At 36.0% G+C, this 14,205-nt stretch overlaps 3 protein-coding genes across 6 annotated transcripts in view; 2 read left to right on the forward strand and 1 right to left on the reverse strand.

Moving 5' to 3' along the window:
* LOC144650227 (MAM and LDL-receptor class A domain-containing protein 1-like) overlaps positions 1 to 2,472 on the forward strand; it is a 32,631-nt gene extending 30,159 nt beyond the window's left edge. The window contains exons 24-25 of one of the 2 annotated variants that reach the window (XR_013570095.1): positions 572 to 1,947; positions 2,217 to 2,472. Coding sequence is in view for 1 of the 2 variants with exons in the window: in XM_078509918.1 (XP_078366044.1) it covers positions 572 to 815 (244 nt within the window). In the remaining variant the exon portion in view is untranslated. Of the gene's footprint in view, positions 1 to 571 lie in introns of both variants that reach the window. The other variant, XM_078509918.1, reaches the window with a different exon arrangement.
* Positions 1 to 14,205, reverse strand: part of LOC144648698 (uncharacterized) — a 197,111-nt gene that overhangs the window by 86,483 nt on the left and 96,423 nt on the right. The gene's annotated exons all lie outside the window — the stretch shown is intronic.
* The window catches only part of LOC144649729 (MAM and LDL-receptor class A domain-containing protein 1-like), a 55,691-nt gene continuing 46,799 nt past the window's right edge, over positions 5,314 to 14,205 (forward strand). For both annotated transcript variants that reach the window (XM_078509405.1, XM_078509333.1), the window contains exons 1-4: positions 5,314 to 5,418; positions 7,460 to 7,498; positions 7,841 to 7,969; positions 12,419 to 12,660. In XM_078509405.1, the coding sequence (XP_078365531.1) occupies positions 5,340 to 5,418; positions 7,460 to 7,498; positions 7,841 to 7,969; positions 12,419 to 12,660 (489 nt within the window). In that variant the 5' untranslated portion in view covers positions 5,314 to 5,339. The remainder of the gene's footprint in view (positions 5,419 to 7,459; positions 7,499 to 7,840; positions 7,970 to 12,418; positions 12,661 to 14,205) is intronic.

A 14,205-nucleotide genomic window follows, 5' to 3' on the forward strand; every position in this document is an offset into this window, starting at 1 on the left:
TTAAACAAGAAGGATAAATTAATTTATTTCTTTAACTTAATAAAGAACCTGAGAAATAAAAAAACACAAATATTTGGAAACATTTGAGTGATTTGTGCAAATCACTTGAACTAGTCTGGATCCACCCCTGGGTTGTGTTTGCGTTACAGTAAAAACCCGCGTGTAAGAACCTGCTTTTTTAGAGTTTGGCAAAACAGGTTCTTATATTTTGGGGTACTTACTGGCATGTTTTAGCTTCCCTGTGCAATTCTTGATCTCTAAAGACATCCTTTTTGATAAAATACAGTTATTGTATTATAAATAAAATAGTTTAACCCCACATATAAGAACCTTTTGGGGTATTAAGGAAGCAAATTTCTGCCAGGAGGTTCTTAATTTCTAGGTTCTTACACGCGGGTTTTTACTGTATTAAACAAAAACTGTCATCAACTATAGTTTATGATTACATGGTTTGCTGTTGTCGATTCTTCTCTGTATAATAAAGGTTTCTGCTTCAACTTGTGTTTCAAGTAAGTTCGAACAATTTGCCTTGTTTTAAATGAAAGTTTATGTACCTTCTTTTTCTCATAAGATCCACTGATCTACAAAGTGCAGAGAAGCCGACCGACAACAGAAACAACAACGGTGCTCACTTCAACAATGCCTACTACATGACATCTGGCGACCAAGCTAGGAATGATAGTCATTATTCATCACCTGATATAAAACCTGAGGAGCACGTTTATGAGACATTGAGCGACCCACATGCATATACCAACAAAGCAGCAGTGGAATCAGAGATGAATAGTGAGGGTGTTGCTCGCAAGTCCACCTAGAACAAGAGCAAGAGCAAGACAGGTGTAAATAGCACAGCAATGTGGTTAATTTTAAACGTCCCAACCCAAATTGAAGTTGTTGGGCTTTGCACGTGACCAATACGGTCCGAACTGTATGTTTTTTTTCCTACAATAACGAAACTCCGGGCATGAAAAGTGGTCAAATCTCAACAAAAGACTGAAAAAATTGAATATGTTCGTTGATACAAAATGTCTGCACTGGATTACGTTTGATGGCAACAACAATTTTCTCTTTTGTTCTTACACTGTTCTTTTTATCTGTTTTTCTTTCTTCTGAAATCTGGCTATTCTTGGGTGTTTACCATTTGCCGTGAAACTTAATTTAAAGTGTTATTATTATTTATAGTTCAGTTATTGTTTTAGCGTGATGGGAGAATGAAAATAGGAGAAATGAGAAAATGTTACAGAAGTTTCTGTAAGGTTTACTATTCCGTTTACTTGCCAAACAAACTCCCCGGGATTTTTTTTGCAGGGTTGTGGTATTTGCTGTGGATGATTTTTCATAGTCATTTGCATATCTTAAGTGGTGAATCGCGTCGTATAGCATTGAATAATACAACGACAACGACTTTGAAAATACAACTACATCTTCCAGGTTTTTCTTTTATTTCCTTTGCTCATGACATTTTTGCATAGGATGCAGAGGCTCACTGCTGTAAAGGAAATTTATAAGTTCTCCTATAACTTTGTATACCTGTACACAGTGTTTATAGTAATGCCGTTGTTATTGGTTACGCAGTTGTATAATTTTACGCACCGTATATTGTATGATTTTAAAGCAATCGTTTTGTGGGTCGTAGGTAAGCAATGGTTGCAGTAAAATATAAGTAGACAGCTGGTTTGACTAAGGAACCCAAGTGTTTACAATAATTTTTCTTCAATTACTTTAATTTAGAGGGGGGAAGTAGCAGACCTTTTTGAGCGTAGTAGAGAGAAGTATCCGACAATTTTTGTCGACCGTCGGTGCTTATCGAAAAGTAAATCTGGAATTCTCTCTTCCTAAGATCTTTATGGTGCTGTCTAGCGAGGTTTGTTGGTCGAGTTTTTGTGGGCAATCTCGTCCTATGCGGCCATGTAAAAAACGTTCATTTCCTCTTAGGGGTCATGAATGGTCCCTCAAAATGTCGCAGTGCTCGCAAAATCAAGCTTTTGCTCGGAATGCTCGCAAAATTTTAGTGGGTGCTCGTTTGCTCGTGCTCGCACATTTTTACCACTGCTCGCATGCTCGATTTTTGGTGGGGTAGCTTTTTGAAAAGTGCTCGTTGCTCGCAAGGCTTATTTTTATCAATGCTCGTGCTCGCAAAGAAAAACACTGTGCTCGCATGCTCGCAAATGCTCGCAAAGACCATTTGATACCCCTCCTCTTACTTTGCTAAGAAGCAAAGTCATTTCTATGTAAACGTCGCAGTCTAAGAAATTAAGAATAAGGTATGACGCCTTTTGCATGTGACAGGCGAGAGTGGGTTTTCGGTAGTTTCTAAATTGTCTACCTTGTCATGAAAAAGCTTGGATTTGTGTTAGTATCAGTATTATAACTGATGAAAGTATTTATACTTTAAGTAGTGAAATTAGCGTTTAATAAGTAGTAATGGTATAGTAGGTTGCTTTTTGCGTGTTTTGTAATAAAGGAATTCTTGTCAATATAATAACATTTGTATGCGCCTTCTCGGTTTATGTTAAAATTGAGCAAGCTGTCCGAAGCTAACGCACCCCTATAAGGGTGCAATATATTAAAGCATTTTAAAAACCCCCTAGGCAAATTACCGCTGCCATGTGGTAGTTTTGGATTCGTTAACGTACAAGCAAAAGTATTCAGTTGAGCTATAGCTTCACTTAACGCACCAACCTCTCCCCACTACCTACCAACCCCCCCCCCCGCCTACCCACCCACCCGCACACACACACCCTTATCCTATCTTCACCAGCCACGTAGTCATCTTTCTTTTTTTTTTTCTCGTCCACAGAGCAATCACAAACAATAGTTGTGAAACTGAACTTGCAGAGGGAAAGCATAACAATACGCCGGATAAAAATATGACTGCGCGGCCTTTCTCCTCTGCAGGAGCTGGTAGAGGTTTACGGTGCGGAGAGAATCCGCTAAGCAAAGAGGGTGCCGGAAGCATCTCTCGTCTTTTCTCCGACATTTGTTCTGTTAATATATTGATTGTTTTATCACCTCTCTCATGATGAACAATTTGTTCGAAATATGCCGTGTTACGTCAGTACTTTTATGCTTTTATTTTGCGCTTTTGTGACGCACAATGAGTTATATTTCACTTCTGCTTCAGGCAGTGTCATAACTTAGACGTGCAAGTGCATGCATACGAGCTAAAGCTTTTTCGCAATGGTTTTGGGAAGGAAGCTTTGTATCGTAAACGTGTGGCTTTTTACAGCTGGTAAGTTTTAAAGTATGTGTATTCCGTACTAGACGATAGCTGATACCAGAGGACATGCACTATCGACCGATAAAAAAAAAACACTGGAATAAGCAGTTCAAACATATTTGAAGTGAACTAACATTCTCTTCGGCAAATTCTGACAATTCTGCCTGAGAAAAAGTTGATGACTTGTTAAAGGATACATAAGCCATAACCCCAGATTGCTGTTTGTTTTAACAAAAGCTAGACGTCTGAAGCATGATCTTGACAACTGACTTAACTAGTTTGGAAGCTCGCATACAAATATTTAACAATTATCCTGCGAAATCGCGCGGAACATCGCCTGATACTTAGCTGAAGAGGCCGTAGGCCGAGTTGACTAAAATCAGACGATATTTCGCAAGATTGAGCAGGATAATTGTTTTATTATTCAACAAATTGTCAACTAAACACATTTTGTAGAAAGAAAAACTGTAATTATGCAGCGCTTGACAAGACTTCGGACGGCGAATCTTCGCAACCTACATTTATCGCAGGGTATCTGTTATGTACAGATGACAGATAACGTTAACATTTTGACCATATATGGGCAGCGCGCGCATTTGTTGCAGAATAAATATCGGCTAAAACTACACCTGTCATCTGACGGTATCTTCACAATAAAATGCTTGACTGTGGTGCATTTCAGATTGGCTATCATGAAAATTTCAGAGGCACGAAGTACGAAATTATTGTCAGGGGTGATAGAAAATAGATTTATGAAACGTGTTGAGATTGGTATTTCTTATTGTTAGGAAGGACTATTATGCAGGTATTAATAATGTCATTCTCATTAAATAAAGTTATATTTTTATATATACAAACATACTTATCTGAAACAAAATTAGCCACACAGAAAGTTGCGTCATGCTAAAGGCTGTGAACTTTGGACAATATTATAATTGAAATTGACGTATACCTATTTGAGGATAATTAACTCGGCATATCTTATGATGTGCTCACATCACGGAAGCCCTTAATTCGGATCTTTTAGCGTTGATATCTTTCTTAAAGTATCCAACCCAGACCTGTCTGTTGTGAATATAGAGCCAAAAACTGTGGAACATCGTTTGCCGATGAGATCTATTTTTTGAAAGAAATAATATAGTAAAATATTACTTCTGGATAGAAATAGACGCTGAGTCCATTAATTACTCGAAAATGCGATGAACGTTTAATTAAAAAAATGCACAAAGTATCACTTTTTAAATATTTTCCATCGTATTTTCATTGATTTTTTAATGACAATCCTTCCTACTCGTCAAGAGTGCTTCCTCGACACTGATAAGGTCTGTTAGTTTCTTTTCAAAACAAACAAATGCCCTTAAACTGTAAAAGCAATTGAATATATTTAGCATTTTCCTCTGTTCCGCCGTTCCAAACAATGGCAGCGGTCACATTCTCTGTTCACTCTAACAATATAGTTAGAAAATATACGTCTCAGTGATCCAAAACAATAGAGACTTACTAAAGTTATACCCAAGCAGGGTTCATGTGTTAGTTTTAAGTTTACAAACGAACAACTTATCAGAGTTTGACGTTTCTTTTCACAAGTGCGAAATGAAGAAAAATATCCAAAATAAAGCGTGAAGGAGGAAAATAGAAATGCCAAGAAATTACATAAAAATAATGTTAGCAAAAATAAATTTTGAATTCTTCGGTGTCTAGCAACCGTTAAAAGTTTAAACTTATTTCATTTGTTTTTCTACGACGCCGAGTTGCCGTTAGCCTGCGAACAAGCGTATCGGAGCGTGAGAGGCGGCTGTATTCGCAGGCTAAGTTGCCGTACAAAAAAAGAAAAAGAAAAATGAGAAACAAATAGACACAACGTTTACCGTTGTTAAGTTAAACTTTAGTTACGTGTTACGTCGTAGCTTTGCGTTTTTGTGACGCACTTTGAGTCATTTCCGTTTCAAACAATGCCATCAAGTGTTATATCAGACCAATAAGAAATACCCGCGGGCACTTAAATTGCTCGACTTCACTTCGGCTGTTCCATTCATGCTTATAATTTGCGCTTTTATGACGCACTTTGAGTTATTTCACTTTTGCTTCAGGCAGTGTCATAACTTCGACGTGCTAGTGCATGCATACAAACTATACCACCTACCCAATGACTCGGCGAAAGAAGCTTTGTATTGTTAACGTGTGGCTTTTTACAACTGGTAAGTATATGTGCTGCGTACTAGACGACATATAACACCAAAAAACCTCATCTTGGACATGCACTGTCGATCAAGTTATTGTTCTAAAAACACTAAATAATCGGTTGAAACATTTTTTAAGGAAATAAAACTTTCCTTGCTTAATTTTGATGATTCTGCGTGAGCCCGAGACTTAAGATAATTTGTTTACAGTGGCCGCGGTAAGCAATCACCTCAAGTTGTTGTTTGTTTAAAAGCTAGACGTCTATTGCATGATCGTGATCATGACTTAACTAAATTGGTAGCTCACATTCAAATATGTCACGAATGGCTGCGGTCACATCTACAACGTAACTAAAGTGTAACTAAAGTTTAACTTTACATGGCTTCATACCTAAAGTTACATGGCTTCATACCTAACTGTAGTTAGTGCTTTCGGTCGACTTTGCAGTCACACCAATGTATTCGTTGGATAATTTTAGAAACAAAACTAGTTCATGACAGCACTTTCCAGCCCATGCCTGTCTATCGTGAAAAGCTGAGGAACATGAATAGCCGATGAGATCCATTATTCTAATTCGAAAACTTATTTGAGGACAATAAATTTCGGCTTTCATTGATATACAAATGGTATCTATTATGATGGGCTCTCATCACGGCAGCCCTTAAAGAGGAAGTATTACGAAGTTTTCGATTGTTTTCCGTCGAAAGTGTGCCATAATATTTCAACTTGCTATGAAAATAATCCTAGAACACCAAGAAAAAGATATCAACCGAATATTAATTCTTAAAAAAAGAACAAATCGTGATCGTTTCTAGCGTATTTTGGACAAACCTATGGCAGAGACAACGTCGTCAGTTTTAGTTCACTCGGTGGTAATTTAAAACCAACCCGGACCATTATTTAAAGGTTTCCGTTAACACTGAAATGTTTCTTAGCTTTTGAAATTACACAAAATCCCCATAATACTTCCCCTTTAATACGATGTTTGACGTGGATTCTAGATCTCGTAAAAGTACCAAACCTATATCATCCCGTCAATGTCTGCAATATGGCCAGGAAAGTACATGTCGTTAAGAATAGTTAGCCAAAATACTTTTATGAAAGGTATCATTATTCAAAAAATCGAACCACAAAAATTGTTCGGCAATCCGACGAGCTTTGCGATTTAAAAATTGCTCAGAAAATCATTGTTTCAATATTTCTAATCGGATTTCTATGGAAACGCTGTTGTTTATGACAAAGTTTCATACCCGTCAGGAAGGCTTCTGAGATAATTAAAAGGATTATATTCTTTCCTTTTGAAAAAATATATCTCTTATACAATGCTAAACGTATTCTTAATTCTTATTGATTTGATCACTAAACTGGAACCTCCTCAGTTGACTGATCTTTGCTCAATAATAATAACGATGCTCAAAAAAAAAACGCAAAAGGAAAAATGTAAATCAGGCTGGATTTGTTTTGATTTTTAAATTTTAAATTACTAAAGCGGGTTTCGTCACAACTTTCTGTATTAATTGGTAGCTTGGTAGCTTTTTTACTTTGTTCTCCATTGTTTCAAATGGCAATGGCGGATGAACTAAACATTTCATGACTGTTGCCAAAAGTAAAAAAAAATAAAATTATTGTTGACAAGTCTATTATAGAACTGAAGCAAGTTGCAGATTTGAAAGAGGAATTAGTTATTGGTCATAGTAATATTAATAATGATAAGTAGATAAACATTTTTGTGGATTATATTTCAAGCGATATTGAGATTTTATGATCTTTTCTTTCTTTCTAACAGATGTTAAGGTACAAAATTTATTATTTGTATTGGTTGTAGTTTCTTTCAATATTAAAGTTAGTTTTTAATATAATAAGATTTTTAGGTATTTTTCTATTGTAAGGTGTATTGTATGTATTAGCAAAATAAAAAATATAAAAATTTAAAAAAACTATATAGAGAAAGGTTATGATAATGATTTCAGCGCGTTCAGTTGCAAGATTGATATTAAAAAATATGATAAGAAAGGAAGATTAACTGACACTTTTCAACACGAATTTTTCTTTCTCTAGTTTTATTAGGTTGTATCCAGCTGACCAAAGCAGTTCATAGTAAGTATGTTCGTGTATATTATGCAGTGTCTTATTAACTAGATTCCACTGTGAGCATCTTTATTGCTTTTTGCCATTACTGAAGTGAGGTACACCTACGTTTCCATGGGAGGAAAGTTTCAATGAAGCCAGCAGAGCCATTATCCCCTTTGCATAACACGAAAACTACTGGAAATTCTTTCGTTTAACAGACAACGGCCTTGTAACTATCTAGGCTACCATTCGGTCTGTTTGCATACCCTTAGCGCTTCTATGAGGCATTTATTGTCTGAGATAGCTGCAGAATTAAAGACTTTTTCTTTCTGTCAAAAACCTTATTAATGTTAATTCCATGTTTCAAAGGCTGCAGCTTTGACGATGGCTTGTGTCCTGGCTGGTCACAAAGTGATCAGGATGACTTTGACTGGACAAACCAGAACGGTCCGACTTTGTCACCTGGTACGGGGCCAGACTCTGATCAAAGCGGAAACGGTGAGTAACTTGGAATTGCTTAGTTATAAAATATTTTTTTTTACTAAGATCGAACATAATCCTATTGAAGGTTTTCTTTTTAAAAGCTCCGACCAAATTCTGCCGCTGTCACTTCCTGTCGAACTTGTTACACCTGCAGTTTTCTTACCACTGAAGGAGTGTGTAGGAGCCAGAAATTTTTGTTTTCGTTTGGTTTAGTTCCATAGTTTCGTGTTAGTTTTCGCGTTAATTAGTTACCTTTGTTTTTTAGTCCATTTCTGTACATGTGATTTTTATTTGCATATTGGTATATGTTCTGTTGCGTGTAATTTATTCAGTCAGTTTTGTTTGTGGGTTTCTAGTCAACGGTCAAGTTTTGAGTTTACGGTTCGTCTTTTATGGTTTTTGAAGTCGTCCGTCACATTCGTCTTCGTACATTTCTCGTTCATTTTGCTTTATCGTTTTCCTGTTTTCCTCAAGCCGTTCGTTGTAAGTTATTTTATGCTCATTTCTGTGTCTGTAATATTTATTATTTTCAGTTACCGTATCTATCTTTGATTAAACGTGTGTTTTGACTTGTATGCGGGATGGATTTCGTGTGATTTTGCGTTTGCAACTACGGAGTTTATGGAGCATTTTTAGGCCACGAGACACACAAGAGAAATTATAAGGCAATATTCCTCTGCCAAAAATAAATGTTGAAAAAAAAAAAAAAATACAGCAACAAAAATATCGGAGGAAACTCGGTTTGTAAATTAACTGTTCATGTGATATTTGTTTGTCAGGCAACTGAACCATGACTTTGTTTTCAAGACTGTTTTACCAAGGCTGTTTGGTTTAAAATTTTTGGCCTAGTCCTCACCCCAAAAGTGAAGAAGCCCTCTTTAATCGGGCGTGGCCGATTTATAGTTTACCCTTTGGTCGTCCTAGACGATAGTCTCCTGTCGGCTAAAAATTACGGGGATAGCCTGGACCAATCGGTTTCATTTCAGTTTTGACAGTAAATCGTTGTAGGAATACTGGGTCGACTTTTGGGCTAATCTGCAATCTGGTTCTCTTCTTTGCTTCGGTGGGAGGACAGAGGAAAAAGCTTAAGGGGTAAAGTACTAATAATCACTATTGTGAAACTGTAGTTGCTTTGACAAGTTGAAGCTATTTTTGTAAATAAAAGGGGTGACGTCATTGATGTCACGCAATGTTTTTGTGGGAAACTTTTGAAACTAGACGCTTTGCAGGTTTCTACAAATAGCAGTGTGATCTGGCGGTACATTTTTTTTGAGGCGGACTCCACTTAAAACTATTTTTTATATATTTAGCAAGAAGTATGTCGATTTTCATTTCCGCACAGTTGGGCGTCAAAGTCGCCTGTCACAAAGATTAGAATGTTTGCACAACTTGGTTTGGATATATTTTAGATTTGACTAGTGACGTTAGTAAGACACTTCTCAAGACATCAGCAAAACATTGGCAGTGTACAGTATTGGTGTGAACTTGAATGAATTTTTTACGAGATCAGTAAAGCTATCGAATAAAAAGATGACTTGAAAATGAAAACTTCGAATAATTATAATTAAATACCAATTGAATTTAAGATGAGAAATTCCGGAAGTGACATCTGTGTTTAAAATAGGAATTTTTGTACAACTTAAAGTTCCGAAAAAAAGACCACATGTTTGGTAAAAATCACAGACAAACATGATCAGGAAAACAAAACAGGCCAATTGGTTTTATTCACGAAAATACAACTTTCTTGAGAATGAGTTTGTAAACAAGACAATGAAATCGAATTACATTTCACACGAAATTTGCATACATTTGAACTTGCAAAAAAGAAGTATCTCTGCCGAGACATAATAGCGTCAGACCTTACATTAATAATTATTGTATTCTGATCTGATTGTTATTTTTTATGCATTAACTATTTGAAAGTGGTTCTCATCGATGAAAACAAAACGGTTTTTCATTCACTGCTTGATGTATTTATAGACGTGAAAACATTCGCTTAATCAAATTACATTCTGCACGAAATATTTTGTATCCATTTGTCCCGAAACTTTGAGGAAATTGAAATCTTTGTGGACAGTACTGCATAAAAGCAGTTTATAGAATTGAATAAAAAGATAAGAACCATATTGATAAAGGAAATTTTAAAACTTTATTTTGGTTCATTTTGACGAAATTCAGGATTTTCAAAGACTGCCAGTAAACGGCTGTATGGTAGCGGGCAGAAGTCGGTTCGTTCTGAATTTTTCAATACGGTATACAAGTTACAGGTCAATAAACAGACCCTCTGTACAGTAAAAAACGTTTTGGGAACAAACCATTGTGAACTCATTTTCTATGTTGATCAGTAAAAATCCTTAGTACAACATGGGGTTTGTTGTCAAGTTTGTTAGTACGTTAATACTGCAAGGTGTATAACCTCAGAGAATTATTATCAGTGTGTTTTGCTTTATTAGCGGTTTATACTCTAAGGTCTTGGAATGGGAGATCAAAATTAAGGCAAATTTCTGATATTATCTGATTGCTTGGCACAGATTAGTACGATACTGAATTGGTTAGGAAATTTAAACAAACATTAAATTGAATGAGAGTAGAAAGGGAGGGACAGGTGGGGGTGAAAGGCTAAGGAGATGGAAAGGGAGGGAGAATTAAAATCCATGCTTGGTTATATCACGCAACCTTTGACTTCTGTTGTTTTCTCACAAGAACAAAAATTAAGATGGGGTTCTACCTGAATTTGAATGGAACTTTAAGAGATTTAAAGAAGGGATTGAAGAAAAGAATGGAAACACCTTCAAACAGTTGACCCCCTCGCAAGAGCACTCCGGGTTGTCAAGAGACTGTTTGGTGTCCGTCCACCAATTTTTAACTTCAAATTCAAATTTTAAAATCACATTAAATCTTCAATATTTCTTATTTGTCTACATTTTACTAATTCTTTGAGAAAAACTATCGCCTTCCAGACATCCCCCAAAATCGTTCAAAAATTAACAAAATACTGCAAAACAAATATATATGGGATAAGTAAAGCTTTTTTGGATTCCTTGAAACGCGGCTGAAATGGTTTTCAGTGTTTTCCAGCCCTTATACTTTGGGTCAGTACTACTATTCTTCACCAGTTTCTATTACAGTAATGGTATGAAACAAATACCTAATCAATGGTCAATAAGTTGTGATCATTTTCTTGACAATAGTACCTGATTAGGAGTTGTATACTGTTCCATTAAAGTGTAAGGACTGGAAAATACTGAAATGCGTCAGCCACCTAAAGCGTTGGAAAACTTGGTCTTCAGGTAAAACCCCGCCTTTATTAAAAGGCTGCACTTTGCTAAGTGTTACAAATTTATATTTTCTAGACGTCTAGTTCAATCGTTTATTTGTATTGTGCGAAATATATTTTTATAAATTGAGACCATTTATGTCATTAAGTAATAATGCAATCTTGAAAACATTCCAGATTTTCATTATTAAATAGAAACACGAAAAATTCAAATTTGGGTAAACAAGCCTGTCAAAATGACGTTGCCATGGTGATTTCAAGTTACTGGCACAATAACTAATCCTACCAAATTATTGCGAGATAAATTTTCGATAAACGCGCAAAGTTTGGCAGCGTTTGGTTGAATCTTGAAAAATTTATAAGCGTCAAAAGTCAGCGAGGGCCTCAAAAGCCCCCCCCCCCCGGCCTGAATAGGTTTAAGTGACTGTTTTTGCAGTGATTTTTACTGTACTGTACCCTGCCTTTCAAGTCAAAACAGATAGCTAATTATTAAGCGCCCGATTTTAAGCTTCTCAAGCTTCTCAAGCTTCTTGTTTGTAAATAATTAATCCGTCGTCTGTAATAAAGATGGTTTCAAATTTTTCACTTTTATAAATAACTTGTTAAGCAAATCTAGATCTTTTCGCTTCATATACTAAATTTTTATCTTCGCCTGTAACGGGGACGGCGGAGCCGGGGGTGTGTTAATAAGAGAAAAGTATCTTAAGCCTCCCCACTTCAAGTCACTAGTCAGCCCCCCCCCCCCCCCCCCCCCCCCCAGTTGGAAAAATGTCTCGCCGTCCATGTGTTAACAACAGTTCAAATGTAAACAGTAACTTGATCACACTTGCTACAGAATATATGATGAAAAAAATGTTTACATGATATTGGTTGGGAAGCATGTAGATTTTTATTTCTCATTTTGGCGACTTTTCCAATCAATTCATTAAAAAGAAGAAATCGTGGGCATTATGTTCCCAAAAGGATAGTTTCTCTTATAGTTTCTGTAATAATTTTATTAAAATAAACACGAAAACTATCCTGTAGTAATCGATACGATTGGACAGGAAAATAAAGTTACATCGAATCTCAGTGCTTCACATAAATGGACTGCTTCTTTGAATAGTTTTAATCTGATGTCCACATAAAAAGAATGATGTTAATCAATTTGTCAATTATTACTTATTCAAAGGTATTTTTAATTGTAGGACGCTACATGTATATCGAAACTACATTACCACGACAGTATGGGGATATTGCCAAACTGGATTTTTCTGTGCCGAGCTCTGATAAAGGAAAGTTGTCCTGCCTAAAGTTTTATTATCACATGTATGGAGAAACAATAAATACCCTTAATGTCTACAACGGAAATACCACAATTTTTACGAAATCTGGAAACCATGGCAACCAATGGATGGTAACGAAAGTGTCCATAACTTTGCAGAGTAGCGTAAGTTACATATATTTTTGCACTATGTATCAACCTATCGACTTTATATTGATAAAACCTCTTCCTTATTAGTATGCAGTGTTTTATCAGATATAAAGTCACTGCACGTGATTTATGAATATTAATTAAAAATACATCAACTGAAACAACAAATGGTGGTGAATATTTAATGTTCTTTACACACGCAGTACATTTACTTTTTTCACATAGTACAGTTGTTAAATACAGATCCAGAAAAATTCTGTACCTTTCACCATTCTCTTTGCACACTTCTTCGTCAAATTTAATCTGCCAAAAAGTTCAATGACTCAGCCGTCGTACTGGTTATGTCAGTGTCCAAGCATTGCACTTTAGAGTTGTCAGTTCTGAAGGCGCAAGGCTCGATTGCTGGACTTCGGTTTTTCCTACCATTCTGTCATTCTCGAAAAATTTTCAAGGACCACTTTGTCGCTGCCTATGTTGACTTTGGGGTAGCACTTTCTAATAATTTCCTCTCTTCCTCGACATTTTTAGGCTTCCGAAAAGCCCTGGAAGTGGACGCCATGTCCTCTTCGTTCAGTTCAAAACACGTGTGAAATTTGATTTATTGGCATACTTATTTTCTACGAAATATTTTTTCGTATGCTAATTTCCAACGCCACAACTAGAGGCATCGATTATATGATCGTGATCGTGCTTCATCAAGTCTAAAACACTCGGCTGCCCCTCGTGTTTTAAACTTGATAAAGCCCTCCTGCTTGTTTATTAAACATTACATATAACAACAGCTAAATTATTTGGAAGGTAAAGCAATGGAAGCAGAAAAATTGTGGTATGGTATGGTATTGTATGTTGTCATATCATATCTGTCCCTAAGGATGTTGTGCGGGGCTTGATAATCAATTATGTCATTACTGCACATTTTCGACCTTATAAGCAAAGCAAACTTTAGCTGAAAAACACAAAACAATGATCTAAAAAGAGACCAATTTAACAAGAAACGCAGTGGTTTCTACCAATTGGTGTGCTCCTCTGACAAGTCTTTTCAATACCAAGTATACTAGTTTACAAAATGCTTGTTTCTACTGGTTTAGTTAGTTCTTAGCTTCAAAACAGCTTAAACTCAATGACAAAATTACAGTGCCAAAGATTACCAGATTTAGGCAACCCAAACCATTTACCAGTTGGCAAACTATACTGGGCATTGCATTAGTCTATTTTACTTACTTTATTTCTAACCCTCGAACGTACAAGAAAAAATTAATACCCACCCCGTGGTGCATAAAAGGAAGTGGGAAAGGGGGTTGAATTTAATAGTTCACAAAGTGATTACTTTGCTTTCACTATAAAATGTTTTTTTTTTACTCTACATACCAAGATGACATTTTTGTTGGTTGGGACGTTAATTAAAACTATTTTCGCTCATTAGTAAGTCCAAAAATAATGAAAATTAATAATAAAATAAAGTCAACATGCTAATGTAATTAAAAAAATTACAAACCGTTCACGTTTGTTCAAAAACCTGGTTTATGTCAAAATGAAGATTTTTTTTTGCCAAACCTGCCT

This window comes from Oculina patagonica, chromosome 1, assembly GCF_052425735.1.
Source record: "Oculina patagonica isolate OP01 chromosome 1, crgOcupat, whole genome shotgun sequence".
Classification (NCBI taxonomy): Eukaryota; Metazoa; Cnidaria; class Anthozoa; order Scleractinia; family Oculinidae; genus Oculina; species Oculina patagonica.